This window comes from Enhydra lutris, unplaced genomic scaffold, assembly GCF_002288905.1.
Source record: "Enhydra lutris kenyoni isolate GAN:26980312 unplaced genomic scaffold, ASM228890v2 scaffoldscaffold19, whole genome shotgun sequence".
NCBI lineage: Eukaryota > Metazoa > Chordata > Mammalia > Carnivora > Mustelidae > Enhydra > Enhydra lutris.
In genome coordinates, this window is record NW_019154103.1 from 34,166,863 (window position 1) to 34,191,280 (window position 24,418).

At 39.7% G+C, this 24,418-nt stretch overlaps 1 protein-coding gene and 1 long non-coding RNA gene across 3 annotated transcripts in view; one reads left to right on the top strand and one right to left on the bottom strand.

Moving 5' to 3' along the window:
* The first annotated feature begins 1,704 nt into the window (after positions 1 to 1,704).
* LOC111148422 lies at positions 1,705 to 3,421 on the top strand. Its single transcript, XR_002640697.1, has 3 exons — positions 1,705 to 2,213; positions 2,662 to 2,729; positions 3,097 to 3,421. It is a non-coding gene; the product is annotated as an uncharacterized LOC111148422 (long non-coding RNA).
* A 60-nt stretch (positions 3,422 to 3,481) lies between these two features.
* The window catches only part of LOC111148421 (erythrocyte membrane protein band 4.1 like 4A), a 251,739-nt gene continuing 230,802 nt past the window's right edge, over positions 3,482 to 24,418 (bottom strand). For both annotated transcript variants that reach the window (XM_022504948.1, XM_022504949.1), the window contains 5 exons: positions 11,721 to 11,768; positions 11,082 to 11,150; positions 9,940 to 10,050; positions 8,390 to 8,471; positions 3,482 to 5,461 (listed from right to left, as the gene is read on the bottom strand). In XM_022504948.1, coding sequence (XP_022360656.1) covers positions 5,333 to 5,461; positions 8,390 to 8,471; positions 9,940 to 10,050; positions 11,082 to 11,150; positions 11,721 to 11,768 — 439 coding nt within the window. In that variant the 3' untranslated portion in view covers positions 3,482 to 5,332. The remainder of the gene's footprint in view (positions 5,462 to 8,389; positions 8,472 to 9,939; positions 10,051 to 11,081; positions 11,151 to 11,720; positions 11,769 to 24,418) is intronic.

A 24,418-nucleotide genomic window follows, 5' to 3' on the forward strand; every position in this document is an offset into this window, starting at 1 on the left:
CCAATGCCAGGCTCAATCCCGGGACCCTGAGATCATGACCTGAGCTGAAGGAAGAGGCTTAACTCACTGAGCCACCCAGGCGTCCCTCCACAAGACTTTCTTAATTCTTTAAACTAACATGTGTTCATGGGTATATTTATTATCCTATAAATGAGGAACCTTGGGGTCAAAGAAGTGGTTATTTACCTAAGAGAACAAGTGTTGGAGCTGGATATAAACCCAGGTCTGCTGGCTGCTCCAGCGCAAGAGAAGCCAAGACTGAGATTTGTTATAAACCCCACACTGTACCATTCAATGTCTTAAAATTACAATCCTAGAGGTATCCCCCTTCCCCAACCTTTTCTCACCCAGATGTTACAGTAACTTCCTAATAAAGGTTTGCGCTATTTCCTTTCTTGTGATCATTACAAATTTACTCCTTCAGTATGTCCCAAGTGTCCACGAGTTGATACTATGGTTCAGGCTAGTCCTTGTGTGGGCTTGGTTTTTGTTTTTGTTTTCTTAATCTTTTTCCTTTCTTCCTTTTCTCTCTCTCTCTCTCTCTCACTAGCTTTAAAGAAATGAGAAAAAGTGCTGGGGTGTGGTCCCTTGTGGTCTCTGCTAGGACCTACAGGAGCAAGGAGCCCCCCTGGCTATTACACAGCAGATCTCACTGCAGTTTCTCTCACTTCATTGCATTAGGGTTATCAGGCAAAAAGCCAATTAACAACCTCTGCTTTATTTCTGTGGTAATCATTAGTCGACTCTAAAATTTCAGCATAAAATCCCAACTTCTACCCCAATTACCAAGCCTCAAAAGATTTGCTCCTACCTGTCTCTTCCGCTGCATCTTATGCCATTCTGCACTCCTCGGGCTGCTCCGGCCACACGGGCTGCTTCTCAGCACCAGAAATGTGACTAGTTTGAACTGAAATGTGCTGGAAGTATAAAATACACGCCGGACTTTTAAGCAAAATATATCATTAACGTATATCATTAATCATTAATGATTTTGCATTGATTACATGCTAAGTTACTACTGAAATTAATTTAAACTTGTTTTTTACTTTTGGGGTGGCATTTCAAACACTTAAAATGGAATTCGTGGTCCGCACTGTTTCTATCGAACAGCCTGCTCTGCCACATAACCTCCTTTTGCTTCCTCCTTGGCACTCAGGCCATCTGAACCTACGTTGTCCATGTCACCTATTTAGTGCCTTTCCCGCCCAACTTAGAACGGTAAGCCGGGACCCCTGGGCGTCTCATTCACACCCGGTTCCCAGGGACTGAGGTCAGAGCCTGAAGCTAGGAAGGGCTCTACAAATCTGTTCTTTGAATGAAGGACCCGACTCTTCCTCAGCCGGAGACTAAAGAACACGAGGTCTCAAGTCCTCTGCGCTACATCCGCAGCTCAGCGCGCACCACACGCTCCCGACACCGGGAGAGGGGTGGATACCGGAGAAAACCTGCCTGGGCGAAAGCACTGGTCGCACAACGCAAAGCTGAAAGGAGGACTCCTGGCCCCTCCGTGCTCTTTCCCTCGTCCCCCCTCCCGCGACCAATCACCGCGCACTTCGCCCTTGCGCAGCAGGGCGGCGTCTCGCGAGGGCGCGGCGGCCAGTGGTACAGTCCGTCCTCCCCGCGCCCTCCGGACAGTGGGCCCTTCCAGTCGTAGAAAAGCATTGTGGGAGCAGCGTGCGGCCCTTCTTGCTTCTGCGCTGGGCTGGGAGGAAGTGTTCTGTGCCTCCGGTGATGGCGGGGCCCTCCGCCTGCGCGGTTTCTTGGCCTCCAACGCGCCCAGGCGCCGGGCAGGGGCGCGCGGCCGCCTTGAGGGTGATGAGACGTCTTTCGCAGCCGGGCCGGTACCGAGGATCCCGTGCCCTGAGTCCGTGGAGGGAGGAGGGCAGCGGCCTTGGCTCGGCCACGTTGCCCGTGGACCGCAGGAGGCACCTTAGGCGGCCCTTAGGCTGCCTGCCCACGCCAGGAAATGGGAGCTGGGTGGGTTTGAGTGCTTTTGAGTTTCTTGGTCATCGACTGCCTGCTGGGGAGGTTTCCGTATAAGCAGGGAATTCTTGGGTGTGAAAGAGAAAGGTCTCACCATAAGTAGGCATGTGTGCCTCCCGCATCACAGTTGAGATCGAGTCGACGTAGGAGTAAAGTGCCATTTAAGGTTTAGATCTCGATAATTGTTTCAAGATGCGGAACTCGGCGAATGAGTGTCATCGACTTTGCAGGTGAGTTTGCATGTTCGTGCAAGAAAAACCGGTTGCCTCGCAGCTTCAATGTTTTAACCACTGAAAACATTTTGAATTGCAGTTCTTGTTACCTGGTTTGGGATTTGAATTGTAAAGGAAAATTTACAGCTGGAATTAATCCCTTTCCAGCTCTAACCCACAGAACAGATCATTACAGGGTCAGTAGCTTTGTGCCAAAGAACAGTCCTTGCGCAGTTTCCATGTAGCCTTTGTGTTGCCCGTTCACTTTTGGAAACTAGTGAATGTGGTGTCAAAAAAGGCATAAACTAAACACTTTGCAGCCTTTTCCTGCCCTTGAATTTGGTATCTTTGGTGTAGGAGCTGCGGAAGTAACAGTTGATGCTTTTGCCTTAGTTTACGTATGTGATCTTGACTCTGCCAACATGAAGTGTGTATAGTTTTCCTTAACTTTTTAAATTTTATGCAGGTGAAAGCTGGATGCTTGAAGTAAAGACTGCTGCTAGCTGAACACTGGGAGCACAAAGGTGACATAAGGTAGGGTGATGCTACCTTGTAGTTATGTCGCAAATTTTACCTTTCCAGATTGGGCTGCCTTTTCTAGTGGGTGTTAGATTAAATTAATACTAGTACTCCAACATCTGTAGTTAACAAGGTGAAATTAACAGCAAATAGGGTAGCCTGTTCTTAGCTTACTTTTGTAATTTTAAGATAACGTGTATGTGTGTAGCACCTACATTTCAAACACTTAGTCAAATCTCAGGTATGTTTTATGTGGACATTTAAAGCTGAGTCCAGACCTGCATAACTTAATGGAATTCAGAGGAGTATAGACTGTTAAATTAATCTATGATACATGTGAATATTTGCTTGTCAAATTGAGTGCTTTATTTTGTTTTTTTAGGATGTCCTTGATGAGGAATTCAAAAACATCATAGGAAATCTTGACAAGAGTTGCTTGGATCATTTAAAACTCCCAGGAGCCTGAGGGGCACTAAAATTAGTGCTTGGACAGTCTATAAATAAACACACCTAAAACAGTAGGGCTACAAATAAATATTTCATTGTGCTTCTTGAAGGTTTGTGTATTAACTACCAGCAAATAGCACTTTTCACTGAAAGATCAAGGGAAAGGGTGGGTTTCTCCTTCCTTCCCCAGCAACTTCAAAATGATGAAATCTCAGTTTCTAGGTCACAGGTGTGTTTTCCATGGTCACTGCATTTTTATTTTTATTAGATGACAGTCAGCATATCCTCTGCCTTCACTTTGCAGGAAAGAACAAATAGTCTGAACATTCAAAAAATTTATTGAACTTTTCAGTAATGTACTAGGAAGTGGGGACACAAGGGTGAGCAAAACAGTTCCTCCTTTGGAAGCTTAGAGTTGAATGGCAGAAATGTCATCACAAATATAAAACTTCGTGAGACAAGTCCCATGCATGAGTTGACCAAGACAAAGAAACCTGAGAAAGCCGTTGAGTCTAAGGGTAGGTGTCATTTTTGCAAGGCAAAGTTGGGGATGATGTGTGCAGAGGCCTTGGGCTAGAAAAGGTCCAGATAGGTCATAGTTGTAGTTACCTTCCCTCTTAAATGCCCTGATTCAGGCAAGTGCTTAATGAGGCTTGAAGGTGGCTGTTTGCTGAGCTCATTTACAAAATGAGCCTGAACAACAGGTAAGAGACCATACCTCCACCTACCTTGGACCAGTGTGGTGAAATTTGTGGGGATCGTTAAACTGTAGAGGGCAAAGCTCACAGGAGTTGGTAATAGGGGAGGTGTCTATAACAATTGCTAGTTGTGTCTTGCACATTCACAATGTAATGGTCCTAAATCCAGCTAGAGAGCAGCATTTTTAACTAGTTGAACTGGGATTGCCTTGGAGACATCTAAGTGGCCTTCTGGCAGAACACTGGTCTATAGACTTAGCTACAGGAATAAACTTTAAGGCTATGGGCATAAATGACATCCACTTATAGGGGAGGGCTGAGATTGGAGTGAGAAATCAATTGGTGAGGTAGAACAGCATCTGACTGGAGCAGTAAAGGATGGTCAGAAACGTAGCAAAAAATACTGCACTAAAAATGTTGCGGGGCAAACCGTCAAAATTTGGTACACAGTATTTAGTGAGGTCTGTAGTGGAGCAGTTTAAATCACGATTTAGGAGATGGATTGAGGACACAGGCTACAGATAACCCTTTCAAGAAACTGGGAGAGAGAAAGATAGCTAGGGAGGGAATTGTGGTTATGAAAGTTGGCTGGCTTTTTTTAGGTGGGAGAGTTAATAGTTTAAAACCAAGTTGCAAGGATCTGGCTGAGAGGAGTAAGTTGACAGATAAGGCTGAAGGAAATTGGGCTCCAAACCACACAAGGATAGGAGTACTGTTAATAGCAACTCTGGAGAAGTTTGGGGGAGGGAGAAGGTGAGATGTCCTGCGTGAGTATTTCTATTTTTCCTGTAATAGTCACCCTCAAATGAATTCATCTTTGAGGGGAGTTAGGTAGCTAGGCAAGATGGAGGGACCATTTGCATTTGAGGGTCGTGAATTTATAAGCTGAGGTCAACTGAAATCCACAGTCTTTTCTGAAAACACAAGGACACTAGAAGTTAAAAGCCAACACTTAACAAAAACCTTTTTACACTTGTAAATAACCAGCAGAACTTAATGCCATAAAATACAGTATTACAAAGAACATATTTATATTAATAAAAACATCTGCAATCTGAAAGTGATGTCTCAGTCGTCATAAATCTGTGCAGGGGCTGAGATCCACCTAGAGTTGGGAAGAATCTTTTCCTCCACTTGGTGTGCTATTGCATAGCTAGGCGGCTGCACACCAGGATTCCCAAGCTTTGTTTGGAAGCATCTGGTCTTGGTCATGGACACAAGATACCTGGAGTCTCCAGGAAGAAAAATAGGGCATCAACTGAATGAGTTTTCACAAGACTATTCCAGTTACCAAATAAAAAGGCCCTTCAGCACAAATATGCTGTTAAACCTTTAAAAGATGCAACAGGTTCGATTTTTTTTTTTTCTTAAACACTTGCAGGTCCAACATACTTCAATAACAATTCACAGTTTAAAAGTAAAGGTGGCACATACCCCTTCCCACCCCCAATCCCAGGCCCTTCTTCCTTGGCATCAAGTCTCTATCTTAAGGCGTGAAGCTTGGACAGTTTTTACTGTTTTTGCCGTGTGTTTTCCAGCCAAATTGCTTGTAGATGCCTGAGATTTTTCTTCAATCAGGCTATCTTTAGATCCATTTCTTCTCTAGAAAAAAAATACATTCAAAAGATTCAGAGAAAATTGAAATCAGTTTTATTAATACATCAGAAATTAAGGCCTCAAACCACAAAATACTTACGCTTCACAACATCAAAAGCTGTTCAACAAATACTCGTTATAACATTAAATCGTAAATGTAGAGTTAAATCATAGTAACATGCGTAATAACACTTTATGCATGAAAATTAGTCCTCGGTTATGTGCGCAGGGAGGTTACCCAAAACAGCACTACCATGTAAATTAGTCTACCACTAAACCTGTCCACTCTGCCTTCATATTTAAGGACATAAAGGGAATCAGTCCATCATCCATCCCACTTTAACCAGCTTTCGGTGAGGTGAGGTATGGGCAGGCCATGCCACTCCCAGACTTATGCACCCTGGCAGAACTAGAACATGCAGCTTTTCTGCTTCCCTGGCTCACTAAGTCCCTTCTCCACATGGCAGCCAGATCAATGGTTTCCTTTTGGCACTTGGAATAAAATCCAGACTTTTTCCATGGTATCTAAAGCCCTGTGTTATCTGGCCCCACCCCCACCGTGCTCAGACCACATGGGCTTTCAGCTCAAACAGGCCCTTTACGACTGTTTCCTCCCAGGCTCCTCCCTCTGCACACGGGTGGCTTCTCCCCTGCAAGGTTTCAGCTTTACACCTTGGTTTCTGAGATGGCTTTCTTGGACCATTCATCTCTGTAAAGTGAGGTCACCTGTAGATTTTCTAACTCAGCCCTTTGTTTCTTCATAATGCTTAACTAGTTTTTAAATTTTGCCTGTTTCCTTTTATGTGTTACCTGTTTAGGCCAGGAGTCAGCAAACATTTTTCTGTGAAGGGCCAGACTGTGGACTCTTTATCTGCTTGTTGTTAGGTCGCCACCCCCCACCAAACACCCCCTTCTTTAAAACAACCTTTAAAAATGGAAAAGCCATTATTAGCTCCTGGCCTGTACAAAAACAGACCAGATTTAGCCTATAAGACTGGTCTGCTGACTACCCAACCAGTGCCTGTCTCATTACATGTGATCATTAGATGTTTGTTGAATTCAAAGTCAAAGGTGTCACATAGACAAGCTTAGAATCAGAGCCACTGGTCAGAAGATGCATGGGAGTTCTTGTGCGCAGCGAAGTGAGAGTCACTCTTCAGTATGCCTAAGTTTGAGATTCCTAAGTGATGGTGATGAGGGAATCTAGTTGGAAAAGCAAAACTCCAATAAAATAAGATTCTTATTTGTACTGAATCCAAGTTTGAAGTTTTAAGACAAAAAGTTCTGAAAAACAGTGCTTATTTATCCTCACAGTAACCCTAACATGTTATTATCCACACTGCACAAAAATCGAAGTTTAGAAGTTAAAGTTTGTCCAAAGTCACACAAGTGCTGTGTAGAAACAGGGAGACGCAAATACAGGTCAGTCTGAATGCAAAGCCTAAACTAATCTTGAAGATAAATTTTAAAACTACTATTGACTTGAAACAAATTGGGTAACCTGTTAGCTCTCCTTGATCTATCTAATCAAAAATGAGGCAGATTTTGGTGGAAGTTATGATTAAGTACCCAGATCTCCATTCTGGACTGAGGCATTCACTTGCCCACCTGCTGGGAGTACTAGCTGCGGTACAGCTCAAAAACGGAGCCCTTCCCCATAGACTCCCCTCAGCTGAAGGCAGTCCCTTCCCCAGGGCACCCCTTATGAAATGACTTGCTCCATGGTGAATGTGAGAGCTTTGCATCCAGAGGGGAGGGACGGAATGGACCATCTCAGGTCTAGAGCTCGGTGTGGAATCAGCTGATGCTTTATTGGGAGTACACCACACACTTCTACTCTTGCCTTTCACTTCCCAAGTGTTGATCTTAAGAGTGCTTTCCAATAAACTTCCTCCTTGTAAACCTTGATCTCACATCCCACAGTCTTAAGCCCAACTTATATCAGCACAGGCTTTTCTGTCCCTGCTCACATCAATGACAAAAATGAATCAGGGCAGCATATGACAAGTACTACTGAAGTCCATTTTCTTAGGTCATCCATCAACTCCCTGAGTTTACATACAAAACTATGTATGTGCTTGTATGCATTTTTATGGGTGAGAAACAGCAATTATAAATGCTTTCCAAAGGGATCCAGGATCTTTTACAAACTGAAAACCACAGGACTGTGAACAGTGGGCTGACACTGGTCCATTATAAACATCAACTTTGTTCTTAGAGTGATGGTTTAACCAGATATAAATCCATCTAATGATCTTAACCTACTTTTTTCTCTCTTCCTTAGCATGAGAGACAGTATTAAACACCTTGCTACAGTATGTTTGTGACAGTGCTCTCGATAGATCCACCTAATTCAACTGAGTATTAAATCCACTTTATTAAGGCAGCTAGGTGCTCTATTATGTCCTTGAATTCCCTTTTAACCACTTTTTATTAAACATTCCCAGAACAAAAGTAATTCTCTTTGATGGAGAAGACAGAAATAAAATAGGACTTGAGTAATTTCCGTTTGCCATCAGTTAACAATAGAAATCTGCCCACTGTAAGTCTATCACTTTCTCCTTGCTTCTCCGGGTCAAAAAAAGTATCTAAAAAGAATTTTTTTTTAAATTAGTGAAGCCATTGTTTCTTTATTCTGACTCCAAACTATCTTACCATCTTTGTTATCCTTGGGCTTTGCTCTAGGCATCAGACCATTTGAGACCTTACACTAGCTCTAGCTCTCACCTCTAACGTAACTCTTCCCACATTGTGCCTTGCTTGAATCATGTCACCCTCCTTCCTTCTTCCACACTTTGTATAACTTCTTTTAAAATTATGGAATCTCAAGAGTCAAGTTAGAGATTCACTGCCCTATTTCCCCAAAAGAACTTTCAGAAAAGTGCTTCTCAAAAATTGTCATCAGTACCGATACCTTAAAACTTTATTACCAACCTGATGAACCGTGGAGCCACCAGAACCCTGAGCATCTGAAGAACGGGTCACGGGAAGTGGAGGTACAAGATCCGTTTTTGAACTGCAGAGAATTTGTTTTAGAATTAACGATTGAGACAGTACCTAGAATCACAACTTGAGCTGGAAGAGGATTACAGGATAGAAAGCGTGTTTTATATACTTTCATATTCCTTACAGTGCCTACACAGTGCTTCACACAGAGAGGTGTTTAATAAATGTTTTTGAATTAAGTTGAGCAGGTTAAGTAACTTGCTGAAAATCAAAGCAAATAAATAGAGGAACCAAGAATAAAACAGGTGTGGTTCCCATGTGCTTTTGTTACTGTGACATGTATAAATGGCTTTTTGATTTGTTTCCAGAGGAGCATTTATTGTCCATTTATTCTTTTTTCTATAAACCTATGGAGCTATAAATAGCCAGGATCTACAATTTACAAACAAAACAAAAAATAAACAAAACCTGGCTTACACCTCTCTCTGCTGGGTTAGTCTATCTCCCAAATTATTATTTATTAAAATTCTGAGCCTTAATTCAGAGTTCAATGATTAACATTCCTAACCAGCAATACCAAGTACATGATGATTAATTATTTCATTAACGTATTCATTTAAAATAGAGCACCTAGGGACGCCTGGGTGGCTCAGTTGGTTAAGCAGCTGCCTTCGGCTTGGGTCATGATCCCAGTGTCCTGGGATCGAGTCCCGCATCGGGCTCCTTGCTCGACAGGGAGCCTGCTTCTCCCTCTGCCTCTGCCTGCCACTCTGTCTGCCTGTGCTTGCTCTCTCTCTCTGACAAATAAATAAACAGAATCTTTAAAAAAAAAAAAAAAAATAGAGCACCTATTGTGACCACAGTGTGAGATATGGCCACTTAACTCAAAAGAAAAACTAAATACAAAGAAATGACTGTAGCATATATTTGCTGTAGTAAAAGAAAAATGTCATCAAATCAGAAAGAAACTTATGCCACTTCTCTCGAACAAGAATGTCTCATTCATAACAGAATAGTTCATACATTTTTCTTCTTCTAAAAGTTTCGTGCAGGGCATCTGGGTGGCTCAGTCAGTTAAGGGACTGCCTTTGGCTCAGGGAATGATCCCAGGGTCCTGGCATGGAGTCCCACATCAGGCTCCCTGCTCTGTGGGGAACCTGCTTCTCCCACTCTCTCTGCCATTCCCCCAATTTGTTCTCTCTGTCTTACTCTCTCTCTCTCTCCCCCTGTCAATTGAATAAATAAAAACCTTTAAAAAAAAATAAAAGCTTCAGTGCATAGCTCAGAGGTGGCATGATTTAGCCAAAGTATAGTCTAGATCTGTGCTACCCAGTGTGGTTGCCACTAGCCATACAGAGCTATTTAAATTAATTAAAATTAATTAATTAAATTTTCAGTTTCTTAGTTACACTAGATAGAATAATCAAATAATAACCACACATACAGACCATTCCCATCATTGCAGAAAGTCCCATTATACTATCTGCTCTGGAGCTGAAGCCATGAAGGGGATGATGTACTCAAGCTTGCCTACTTACTTCACCTCCGAGAGAACAGATCGCTCTCCATCTGAACACTGGGACCGGCGATACTGGCGGTAACTTCGAGGCGAATGGGAATGCCTGATGCGGATTGGGTCACCTTGAGTCCTGAACAAGCAACCAAAAATGTGGAAACAAACCAGAAGTCAGAACAGGATAATTTGGAATTTTTCCTCAATATGGAATGAGACTTTGAGAGTTTAAAAAGATCTTGATCCCTCTGAGCCTGGAAAACCTAAGTGGCTTAAATTTCACAAGCTAACAAGAGAAAACTGCTCCTTTGACTATACATGAAAATGCCACTCTAGTATTTGTATGTACATGGGTGATTTTATATATATATATATATAAAATCTTATAAGTGAAAAAATTGTAATGAAACCATTCCTTGTTGCATTTTTTCCAAAAGTGTGGAAGTAAAAAACCTACAATGCAGACAAAATGACATTCCGCCAGAAAAAGTTGGCCCTTGTCCTAGCTACTAATTAGGCTGTCATTAATAACTGAGTCTTTAGCCTAAAGATAAGGAGAGGTGGGCGGGGGCAGTTGGCGAGGTGTGTACAAACCTGCTGTTCTACCAGAGAGAGGAAGCAAGCATGGGTTACAGAGCAACATAAAGCCATGAAGTAGACACTTCCTCTTAACTAATTACAGCAGGACAGAAAACAATAAAGAAGTCATCTTCTGCTGCACTCTAAACTGAATGATTAGGGAGTCCCGTTAGGCTTCCATGAAGCATGTCCCATGTGCTAGTCTATGACAGGGATTGGATTGGGCTTACAGGACAGGATTTGTAGCCAGCATCATTCTCTGGGCATTAAAGTAATGAGCAAGAAGAAGCATTGTTACCAGTTAATGAGTATCTCAAAGAATTCTTACTTTAAAACTGACATAAGGCATCAAAAGCCCCTTGCTAGCTACCACATACAAACGGGCAGTTAACAGAAGATGACAATGACTATAGGGCAGAATAACAATTAGCTTTAATATACCCTTTTCTACCTCTCCCTCAAGTTTTACTTTTAGTTAAAATGCAAAGACAAAGCACTTCGTGGAACACCACTGACGAGTAAGAACGTACTATTTACTTAGAAGTATTAATAAGACGTTTGTCAAAAGATTTTCAAAGACATACGCACTCTACTTTAGTATACGGAATCTCTTTTAATTGTTCTTCAGACAATCCAGAGGGATCCACAAGTTCCTTTCTAGAAGGGAATGTGCAAGAAAATAAAAGTTACGATGCTGATATAAATAGTAATACCTTTCACAAACGGCAGATGGGTTTTCCCTTCCTAATCTTATCCCTAAATACAGTGTTAGTAAAACTAAGAGAAACATAAGCCAGGAACAAAGATTAAGAAACTAGAATGTATTCAAGGAAAAATGGGGGGTGGGGACCCTTCTCTATAGCTCTTCTCCCTTTTTTCCAGTTTTTCTATAACCAGAATGTAGAGGACTCTCCACCCATCATCTCCCTACAAAAAATCTGCTTCTCTCCCCTGTAGTAGGCGTCTTTTTTTCCTCTGAATCTGTTTTCCTTGGTATTTATTTGTAAACTATTGGCCAGTCTGAGGCCCATTTACAGGTAAGGCTAAGTGATCTAAAGAGAAGACTGCCTGGAGAGGGGCTGCTGGCCTGGAAAGGCACCGCCATGGGAGGGCGCTGTTCCACATAATGATGGCAACAAAGACCATGTGACAGGCTTCGGCCAGAGGCTGCCTCTAGCTGTCCTTAGTGGTCCTCGTAAATGCCTTAAGAAAAAAAGCAGTACTTACTGAATATGCTTCCATAACTCTTCTTTTGCCTGGATATCAGGGCTCCTCCTATAAAGAGAGAACACACCACTCATCTCTGCAAACATGCTTCATCTGACAACCTCACAGCTAACTTTAGCAGAGCAACATTTATAGTTTTCAGTCCGTGAAGTTATTTGCCAGCAGGGATGGGACAAGGAAAGACTGGGCATGGAGAGCCAATGTGGGGTAGTATAAAGGCACCAGAAAATTTATCTGCTAGCACTACTGAAGAAAAAATCACAGAACAACCAGCCACAACCAGACAGGGCTTTATCTGATGAAGGAGCTTAGATGTTTAGGAGGAAATCCACACACCCTCCAGTGGTGATCTGTTCCTGGTCCTTCTGGCTATTTCTGAGTAAAGGCAAAGAATTCATTCTGATTCTATTAATATGAAAGATTCCCAACAGGACCTGTGATTACCTAGTGGAAGCAGCAACCAGAGGGAAAAGGAAATGGTGGGACAGCTCAGGCCAGCAGACTGTACCAGTGACCCATATTTCCTCTTACAACTGATGTCGTGTTTCTGGGTCATAGCGTGGGCCCAGAAATGCTGGGACATATGTGTGGCTCGCACTGTCACCCCCTCTATGCCCCATCTCTATCCCTATCTACATAGCCCACAAATCTCTTCTCCAAAAGCTACTTGAGTAGAAATTATACCACTACTTTTCATTTCCTAGAATGAGAATTTGAAGTCAGCATTCATGTGTTCACCCTCCCCATAATAGCAGTGAATAATAGAAATAATAGAATAATAGAAATCTGTTATCACTGCAACTGCTGCCACAGAATGACTTTTTTTCCTAGTGAGAAAATGATAAGCTTTCATTCCTCCTTTCAACAGAACCAAGGCCTCATAAAGGCCCAAAGAAAGGACCCAAACCCTAACAATTAAAAGGCCTGGAGGTTTGCAAAGCCCCTGCAATGCTCTGTCCTGTGGAATTTTACATTCATAATCTGTATCAACATTTTGGGCTCAGTATCACTTTCAACATACGATACTATCATTGCTTTCATTTTTCTTAGTTAATGAGGCACCTCTGAGGCATTCTGGTAGGGCTTTCCAAGCCCACAGAATACAATAAGCTACTTTCTAGCAATTAAATTGACTAAGTATCCCCCCACCTCCACTTTGTGGGGGGAAAAAAAACTGTAAAGGTCTTTTAATCAACTCAAAAGGAATCAAAACACGGAAGATAAGGGAAGGGGATGAAGCCTTGGTCTCAAACATAAAACGTGATATTGTTAAATGTTGATGTTGTTATATAATAAAATTATACGCTTAAAAAAATCTTAAGAAATGCTTCTTTGGAAGGATTTTCTGTAAGAAATCTGCCTTTCCTACATTTGGCTGGTGTGGTTCACTAGACAATATCCTAATCCATTAAATGATACTGCCAGAGAAGGTACTGCCAGAGAAGGTGAGAATATTAAAAAGCACTAAGCTTAAAAAAAAAAAAAAGCACTAAGCTATTTACTGCTTAAAATAAGGAAGGATGGTGCTGTTTTAACTATATACCAGCATCTGATTGTCACAGAAGGTCACCCAGTAGTCTAAAGTATTACATCTTATCTAGGTTAGCCGGCCATTATACTGATAATCATTCTTATGTCTGGAAGATGCAATAGTGTGGCTACCTTTGAGCTGAGCCAGGTTCTTACATTTTGAGTCAGATAATTCTTTGCTACAGAGGGTTGTCCTGTGCATGGTAGAAGGATTCGTAGCACCTGCGGTCTCCATCCACGATGCTACTAATACCTCCCCAGGGTGACAAGCAAAAATATCTCCAGATCTTGGCAGATGTTGCAGAGGGGGCAAAACCGCCCCCACATATGAAATGACTGGTCAAAGGTATGACCTGAAAGTAAAGCGGCTCTGGCTGGGAGGAGGAACCAGCTCCCTGGAAGTCAGCTCCCTGCAGAAATCCATTATATGGATACGGAAACAGTGCTGGAAAGAATGACAGCAAGGCGGAAACTAGATCTTAAGAGAATGAGGGAAGAGGCCCAGGGCACAGTTGCTGAGCTACAGTAAGTGGTGTAATTTTGATGGCATGAGATTCAAAACTGAGTGCTTTGAGGAAGAAGAGAGAGAATGAAAAAAGCAATGAGGGGCAAGTAGGATGTGCCTGTCCCCCATGATCACCACACCAGGCTAGTAATGAGAGATGGTGAATATGAACAATATACAAAAAACCTGATAACACTGGATATTTCTGAGTGTTGGAATTGCAGGTGATTTTATTTTCTTATTTATACTTAACCTATCTTTTCTGATTTTTAGCCAAGAGAATTTCTAACCTTGGTTATTAGAAAAGGAAAAAAAATGTATTTTCATGTTTTAAAAAATTACTATCGTTGCAATTCCACAGGCAATTCCTTTCATTCCCATCTTATAAGAATTAGCAGAAATGTTATCTTAACCCAGATGGGAACATTAGTCCTTCCAGCCATAAATAATGATCCTAAAAGATTCAGAAATTTAGTCTATATGTTTCAGTTCTGTAGCATCTTTAATACTCATATATTTAAGGAAACTAAGTTCTGAAATGGCCAGCAGTTTCAAGCAGCTGTAGGGTAGGAAGAAGTCTCCAAGCTAAAGAAACAAACCAAAAAAAACAAAAAACAAAAAACAACAACAAAAAAAAAACCCCTATTTCCTCCAATTGCTAGACCACCTGTGATTTAACAAATGTAAACACAGGCAACATGCTAATGAGGAGTGTATTATTTTTATGCTTACATCTGCACACATTTAATCAATAATTTAGGATGAATTCAGGATCTGCAGCTCAACATCATTTTACGGAATTAGAAAGCTGTGGGATTTTGAAAGCCATTTTTCTTAATTAAAAGACCCTACTTATGCAGATGTTTTACTTGAACTCTCCAAGTAAGTTCCTAAGGAAATGTTCTATTTCTATAAAAAAAAAAAAAAAAGACACATGAAGTCTAATATTAGTCTAGTATTTAAAAAAAAAAAAACCTTCCCTCATTCACACCTTATACCAATAGTCCAATTTAAATATTCATTTTTCAGAGAAACTTGTTTGATGAGGCATCATTTAGAATCATCTCCCTTTCTTCCAAAACCCTAAAATAAGAACACTACTTCATAAATCTACAAAGGGTTTTTGTTTGTAAGATTATTTATTTATTTGAGAGAGAGAGACAGCACACAAATGGTGGGAGGGGCAGAGGGAGAGAGTCTTTCAAGCAGACTCCCCACTGAGTACGGAGCCCCATGCAGGCTTAATCCCATGACCCACAAGATCAGAGCCTAAGCTAAAACCAAGAGTCAGACACTTAGCCAACTGAGCCACCCAGGCGACTGTACAAAGGGTTTAAACCCCATCAGTGGAGATAGTCTTCTACATCCTCCTAACCCTCCAATTATATTAGCTAGAAAACATTACCTATTTATTCCATAGGGTCCAATACACTCTATTTTGTATACTATATTATACTAAAAAAATAAATGTGGTAGCATTTGACTTATTTTTGTGATCTTACTACCAAATACCGCTCTAAAAGGAAATTTAGAGTTGAAGATATGTTACTAAGAAAACTGTAAGTTTATAAAACATTTTTATTTAAGAAAATTCAAAGCCCTTAACAAATACATCAGTAATTCCTCATCATAATTCTGAGTAGTCAGAAGAGACATGATGAAGAGAGAGCTTATCTTCCTCTCCTTCCCTCTTTCCTCCCCTCCATGTCAGAATTAAAGAAGGATTAGGAAGCCACAGAGCCCAGCAACCTAGCTGCTGAAGATCATTCAGTCACTTCCCAAACCTACATGCTCAATATTTAAGGCATCAGACTTCTTTGTGGTGTTTAACTGGGAACATCACTTCACCCTGACAATTTCATCTGGGCATGATTTTTCAGTAAAATAGTGCGTCATTATTACCACCAGAGGGAGCCTGAGTCTTCTCACACACAAAGTTGAACCTACGAGAACTAATTGTTTTCGCTTCAATGCCTCTTCCAAATATTCCAATGAATAAAGGTTTACTCACATAGAAAAGCACTTTCATCAAATTTTTCTAATGGTAAGTAAACAAGAATGTGATGCCAATGTAGCTGCAAACGTACTAGAAAGAACTGAAGTTCTCCAAGACTTCCTAGATGAGAGGCAATCAGATTATAGTTCAATGTGTTTTAGGAGAGAGGGGTTTTGTATTTCATACTACTGTATGTCTCTGGTATTTATAATAAATACAGCTTTCTGGCTTTTCACTGGAAATTTAAAAAAACAGAATGAATGAAGCGTGTGTGGATGATGTATCATAGCATTCCAAGCGCCCAGCGGATATACCTCCATGTGACGATTTCTAGACAGTGCAGTAGGGATTTAAGACTATGGGAGTAATTGAGAGGTAAGTGGTTTACTCTACATCTAAAATTCCAAATATATGTGAAGAATAATTTTAATTACTTTCTCAGAGGCTGTTCTGCCGTGTTTCCATTTTTTTCTTAAAAGCAGTAATGGTTCCTAAATTTGCATAGACCCAAATTCTAATCTTCATGTGAGGTAGCCCCACCCTACTTTCTTCGTATCCCCCCTCCTCCTCCTCATCTCAAGTGGAAAAAAGAAAAAAGTCACTACCTTACAGTGTTTGTAGAGATTAACCAAGATCTGGAGAACTTACTAATTATAGTAACTGTAATTATAGATATGATGTCACAGGTACCTGAATTCAAGTATGACTTGAAGTATGACTTGAATTTTCAGCAAAAGTCTGTGAGAATGGTTCTAATGTTTGTACAGAGGACAGGGGGAGTTGATGGAGATTAGGCAGTAAGCTAACACTGGGAGGCCCAGAATGCCAACAGAAGTCTGACCGCAGCACCCAGCAGGTAACTTCCTGTAAACAAACCCAGATTTGTAATGTCATAGCTCAAATCAAAGAGGGCCCAGTGTGTCCAAATGAGGTATTTCATCAACCTGCAGAGTTTAACAGTTTTATCTAGTTGCGTACTTGACATTTCCATTTGACTACCCACTTGGTTTCTCAAACCTAACAAAACAAATAAATCTTGACATTCTTTCCCCACATATCTCCAGCTCATCTCGCCCAACCTCAGGAAAACCTCACGACTACCCATTCCATCCATCAGCCCCAAAGAGAAAATTCATCCAAAATACCTCTAACATTCCACATCCATCACCACTACTTCCAATATGTGTTTCCATCCATTTCTCTGTATTTCTACCATCACCATCTTCTGGGCTAAAAACCACCTCACACTAGTCCACCACAGAAGATTTCCAAAGGGTCTTCCTGTGGAGAAGCTCTTCTTTCTCAATCTGCTTTTTACCAAGGAGGCAGAGCAAATTCTGAATGAACTGCTCTTCAAATAGACATTTTTTTTCCCTTCACTTGTCATTTAATTGCACTTTGGCCCTATCAGTTACATACTTAATCAACCAAATTCAGTTACAAAGTTAGCCAAATATTTGCTGAATCTTTTTATGGTTTGCTTTAAAATTAAACTCCAGAACATCAAACTCTTAATGGAGTTCTCTCATATTATTGCATTTTTCTGAGATAATCCTCTACCTGATCTGATATTTTTATCATGTAGTTAAGATTAAAGTTTAAATAAGATTTTAAATAAATAAGTACCATTATTTTCTGATATCAGTTGATCTAATCAAAGCAATACCCAATTTAAAGGTATTTCTCTATCAGGGCATCTGGGTGGCTTAGTCAGTTAAGAGTCTGACTCGATCTCAGCTCAGGTCTTGATCTTAAGATCGTGAGTTCGAGGAAAAAAAATATTTCTCCACCTCAAAACAGTATTCCTGAGCTTCTGCTTGTGATCACAATGCAGTAACTGGTATCAGATGAACCTTTCCTCCTCAAGATCTATAAAACATATACAAAGCAACTGTTTTTCAGACATTGGGCAACAGAGAAGATAAGTCTGTGATAGTTGAGGGGAGAGAAGCACAAGGCAAGCCCCCCACTGCTTCAGTGTTCTGCATGGAGGCGCCTTCCTGATGTGGAAAGTAGAGCTCAAGAAACAGTCTCACGGCACTCAGGGGGCAGAGATGAGAATGTAAGGCTATTTTTTTTTTTCAAAGACTTTATTTATTATTTGAGAGGGACAGTGAGAGAGAGCATGAGAGGGGAGAAGCACAGAGGGAGAAGCAGACTCCCCATGGAGCTGGGAGCCCAATGTGGGACTGATCCCAGGAGTCCGGAATCATGACCTGAGCCTAAGGCAGTTGCTTAACCAACTGAGCTACCCAGACACCTGAGAATGTAAGGCTATTGATAAGGATGGAATGTACAGTGCACAACAAAATACAAAAGGGGACTCCAGAAGTCTGTATGGGGTTTTCCGCAAGGTTGGCTGAGTATATTCACTACACTTAATCTCAACATAAGCAGGGTAAGACTATGTGAGCCTAAGGGAGGGCAGCTGCTGCAAGGCTTCGAGCTGAGCGGGGACACCAGAGAGTGGGAAGTGGTAGGGGACAGAGTTCTGATGCAGCTGCTGTTGGAGAAGCAATGCTGAGCACAGTCAACCAAGACTTCAGAAAGGCCAGGCTTTAGGAATAAGGACCAAGCCTAAAGTAAAAAACACATCCTAAGCTAATGACAAAACAAAGTCTAACAAGTCCCACCCTATGAAAGCATAAAACCAAGCATAAAAAGTAAGACCAAGAGTAGCCAACAACTGGGGCACCTGGGAGGCTGGGTCCCCTAAGCGGCCTACTTGATTTAGGCTCAGGCCGTGATCCTGCTGCCTTAGGCTCAGCTTAGTGTGGAGTCTCCTTGTCCCTCTCTCTCCCCCTCTGCCCCTCCGCCCAGTCATACGCACACTCATTCCTGCCTAGCTCTTTCCCTAAAATAAATAAAATCTTAAAAAAAAAGAGTAGCCAACAATAATTTAGCTGCCTGCCAGAACAAAATTTGTCTCTTCAAAGAAAGATCGCAGAATCCAAACCTCCTCCTAGATATTATCTAAAATTTTCAGTATACATTAAAAAATTAGTATGTATGTAGAGAAATAAGAAAATATAACCATAATCTAAGAAATAATAAAAGCAGTCAATAGAAATAGGTTTTGAAAGTCACGGACATGGGAATTCACCAAAAAGGGCTTTAAAACATCTTGTACAAATGTGTATAACAATTTAAAGGAAACTATGGACATAATAAATTAACAGATGGGAAATCTCAACAAAGAAAGTAAAAGTATATAAAGAACAAAACTGAAATTCTGAAACAGGAAAGTATAAAGTTCAGAGTGGCTTCAAGAGCAGACTGGACAACAAGGGGAGGAAAAAGTTGATGAGGTTGAAAACAAGTCAACAGAAATGACCAAAATTTAAAAGGGGAGCACGAAGATTTTAAAAATGAACAGAACTTTGTTTGCTTGTGCGACAATACTAAATGGTCTAGCATATATACAATTGGATGCCCAAGGAAAGAAGAAGACTGAATGGCTCAGAAAAAAAGAATTTGAACAATAATGGCCAAAAATCTCTGAAATTTGGCAAAAAAAAAAAAAAATCAAATTACAAAAACATAAATGATAAATACAAAGAAAACCACATTTATCTACACCATGGACATATAGATAAAAACTAAAGATAATGGAAAAATCATAAAAGTAGCTAGCGGAAAAAAAAGACAAAGTCCATACAGTGTCTATAGAATGAAGTCTGACCAATCAGAAATGACAGAAACCAGAACAGAACTGAATCATCTCTTTTAAGTGGGAAAGAAAAACCTATCAAGTTGGAATCCTACAGCTAGTGAAATTATCTATTACAAATAAGGGTTAAAATAAAGGCATTTTCACAGAAAGCTAAGAGAATGTATCATCTGCAGACCAGTACTGTAAGACATGCCTAACAAAGGAAAACAATGTCAGATCTAGAGGAAGAAACAGAACACACTGGTAATATAGTAAGCTAGTGGGTAACTGTAGTGATTTTCTATTACGGCTAAAGCCAATTGCCTCAAACTTAGTGGCTTAAAACAACACAAATTTCTTATCATACAGTTCTGTAGCAGAAATCTGACTGAGATCTCACTGGATTAAAATTGAGGTGTTGACAGAGTTACATTACTTTCTGGAGGCTCTAGGGGAAAATCAACTTCCTTACCTCCTCCAATTTTAAAGGCTGCCCCTATTCTTTAGCTCATGGTCCCTTCCTCCATCTTCAAAGCCAGCAATAACAGATTAAATTCTTCTCAAACTGAAAGATTCTCACTCCTTCTCCTGTCCTTTTTTCTATTTTTTAAGGACCCTGGGGTTAGTTTGAGTACACTTGGATAACTCAGGAGACGATCTCTGGCAGAAGGTCAACTGATTAACAATCTTAATTCCACCTGCAACATTAATTCCTCTTTGTCATCTAACATAAAATATTTACAAGTCTTGGAGACTAAGATATGGACACATCTAGGGGACTATTTTTGGTCTATTATAATAACTATAACTTTTTCCCTCTTTCCTTGATTTCTTTTAAAAACTATCTCCTGTTTAAGCAGAGATAGTAACATTGTAACATGGGGCTACTAATAGGCAAAAATAAGATGCATGACAATTGCACAAAGGACAAAGAGAAGGGATAAAGGAGCTATAGTTTTTTAAGACTTCTAAATTTTACATATTATGATATTAATCCTAAACACGCTGTGATAAATTAAGAAATCATACTGTAAGCCATCAAGAAACCACTAAAGATGGGGCGCCTGGGTGGCTCAGTGGGTTAAGCCTCTGCCTTCGGCTCAGGTCATGATCTCAGGGTCCTGGGATCAAGTCCTGCATCGGGCTCTCTGCTCAGCAGGGAGCCTGCCTCCTCCTCCTCTCTCTCTCTGCCTGCCTCTCTGCCTACTTGTGATCTGTCAAATAAAATTAAAAAAAAAATCTTTAAAAAAAAAAAGAAAAAGAAACCACTAAAGAAAAAAATAATAAAAACTATAGGGAAGGTGTTAATTAAAACGGAGTACCAAAAACTATTCAATTAACACAAAATATAATAGGAAAGGAGGAACAGACCAACAAAAAACAGATACAGTAAAGAGGAAAAAGAGCAAAACGCTACACTTAAACCACCAAATGTTAATAATTACATGAAGTGCAAATATACTAACATTCAATTTAAAAGGTAGAGATGGCCAGACTAGATTAAAAATAGAAATCCCAAACGTACGCTGTCTACAAGAGATCACAAGATGGACTCTAAATAGAAAACTACACCTTGGCTAAAAATGAAAGAATTAAAACGATGTAACATGCAAACAGTGAGCATGAAAAAGGATGCGATGGATACACACACAAACACACACACACGAGTTTGGGTATGTGTGTCTGTGAATGTAGCGGACACAGAGAAAGGAGTATTGTCAGCATAAAGAAGACATTTCATAATGATAAAAGGGTCAATTCATCAAGAAGGCAAAAAAAATTGCAAATATGAAGCCTAATATCGGAGCTTCAAAATAACTTGAAACAAAAACTGATAGAACTAAAGAGTACAACGGACAAATCCGTAATCATTATTGGAAATTTTAACATCCCTCTCTCAATGACTGATTGAAGAGTAAACAAAGAAATTGGAAAAACACAGACCATCTGAACAACACTATCAGCTAACTAGATCTACTAGACATTTATAGACTACACCCATTGCCTGAGAATACTCATTCTTTTCAAGTCCACCAGATCATTCATCATGAAAGATCACATGCTAGGTCATAAAACAAGTCTCAATAAATTTCAAAGGAATCTCACAGATTCTTTTTTTTTTTTATCACAATGGAATTAAATTAGAAATCAATTAATACTCATGAGATATCTAGAAAATCCTCTAATATTTAGAAATTAATCAAAACACTACTAAAAAAAGTCTAGGGTCAAAGAAATCACAAAAAATTAAAAATGATTTTGAACCACATGATAATGAAAATATTTAGCAAAATATATGAGATACAGTTTAAACTATAGGCATGGAGAATACTTGCAACTTTACACTTACATTTAAAAGGTAGAAGGGTTTCATATCAGTGTTACCTTAAGAAGATGAAAAAAGAACAAATAAAAGAAAATGAATAGAAGTAATAAGAAGATGAAAAAAGAACAAATAAAAGACAAAATGAATAGAAGCAAGTAATAAAGAGTGAAAATCAATGTAAAAGATGACAAAGAAAATCAATAAACCCCAAGTTAGTTCTCTGAAAAGATAGATTAAGGGAAAATTAAGAGACAACACAAACTATCAACATCAGGAGTAAAATAGGTTATATCACAACAGATGTTAAAAAGATACTAAAGAATTATTATGAACAAATTTTTGCTAAAAGATAACTCAGATAAAATGAACAAATGCTTTTTAAAGAATACTTAAACCTACACATAACAAGTAAAAATCAGAATGGCCCAATCAATCAATATGTGTTCAAGTAACCGAGATTGTAATTTGAAACTTTCCATAAAGAAAATTCCAGGCAGAGATGGTTTTACTGGTGAACTGTATCAAACATTCAAGGAAGTAATAATGCTATTTTTTTTTGACATTCACTATTTCAGAAAACGGAGAAAAAGAAAACACTTGCCAAATTATTTTAAATGACCAGTAAAAAGCCTATTACCAAAACCTGACAAAGATACTACAAGAAAATTACAGACCAGTATTTCTCAACAAAATAATATCGAATAGAATCCAGCAATATATAGAAGGGATAACACATCAGAACTTATCTCAGAAATGCAAGGATGTAACATTCAAAACTGAATCATTGTAGTTCTCCCACTAACAGAATAAAGAAGAAAACCCACATACTGTCATCTCAGATGCAGAAAAAGCTTGTAACAAAATTCAAACTCATTCATGAGAAAAACTCTTACACTAGAAATAGAATGATCTTCATCAATCTTACAGCTACCGCCATACCTAATATGACATATTGAATGTTTTCCCCTTAAGAAAGAGAACAGGCTAAGGAGGTCTCCATTCCTACTACTTCTATGCAACACTGTAATTCAACACTATATTGGAAGACCCAAGATTAGAAATAAAGAAAAGCGGTCTGCGGTCTAAACATTAACACTGTAAATGTGAAAAAAATCCTAAGAATTTAAAAAAAAAAAAAAAAAGCTTCTAGAGATATGAAATCAATTTAACAAGGCTGCAGAGTGGCAAGATACAATATTAACATAAAAAATACTTTTTGTTTCTATCTACTAACCAACAATTGGAAAATAACATTTTAAAAGTAGGGTTCAGTACCATTAAAAATATTAATCATTTAGGGGGCGCCTGGGTGGCTCAGTGGGTTAAAGCCTCTGCCTTCGGCTTGGGTCATGATCTCAGGGTCCTGGGATCGAGCCCCACATCAGGCTCTCTGCTCCACAGGGACCCTGCTTCTTCCTCTCTCTCTCTGCCTGCCTCTCTGCCTATTTGTGATCTCTGTCTGTCAAGTGAATTTAAAAAAAAAAGAAAGAAAAATATTAATCATTTAGGATTAAATATAACAAAATAAATGCAGTAACTCTGTACTAAAATCCAAGATATATTGCTATATCTTTTTTTTTAAAGATTTTATTTATTTATTTGACAGAGCGAGATCACAAGTAGGCAGAGAGGCAGGCAGAGAGAGAGGAAGGGAAGCAGGCTCCCTGCTGAGCAGAGAGCCCGATGCAGGACTCGATCCCAGGACCCTGAGATCATGACCTGAGCCGAAGGCAGCGGCTTAACCCACTGAGCCACCCAGGTGCCCTATATTGCTATATCTTAAGAGGCTTTATTTATTGCTATATCTTAAGAGGCTTAAATGAAAGTTAAGAATTTTATCCAAATTGAGCTATAGATTCAACATAAGCTTAAGGTTTTTTTTGTTTGTTTGTTTGGTTTTTTTTTGGTAAAATCTAACAACCTGATTCAAAATTCATATAGAACTGCAGAAGATCTAAAATAGCTAAAGCAATCTTGGAAAAAAAATTGGAGAACTGACACTGCCTGATTCAAGTCTTACATAAAGCTATGGTAACCAAGACAACATGGAGGCTTAGGAATAGACAAATAAATCAATGAAGTAAAATTGGCCCATATATTGGCAGTCAATTGATTTTCAACAGAGGCTCCAAAGCATTTCAATGAAGATAGTCTTTTTTAACAAACAGACGTGGAACACATAAGCACCGTGAAAAAACTTCTCAATATCTACCTCTACCTCATACACGCTGAACAATTAATACTAGAGGGATGACAGACCTAAATAAAAAGCAAAATCTATAAACCTACTAGAAAAAGGTATGGGAACATCTTTGTGACTATGGGGTAGGCAAATATTCCTTAAGAGATAAAAAAAAGTCTTGGGGCGCCTGGGTGGCTCAGTGGGTTCAAGCCTCTGCCTTTGGCTCAGGTCATGATCCCACCTGGGATTGAACCCCGAGTCGGGCTCTCTGATCAGTGGGGATCCTGCTTCCCCTTGTCTTTCTGCCTGCCTCTCTGCCTAGTTGTGATCTCTGTCAAGTAAATAAATAAAAAATAAAATCTTAAAAAATATATATATATATATATAAAAGATGTAAAAAAGTCTTAACTATAAATGAAAACAAAATGCTATCTTCATCAAAATTTAAAGTGTCTGCCTATCAAAAAACAATGGTAAGACCATGAAAAAGCAAAACACAGCTAGAAG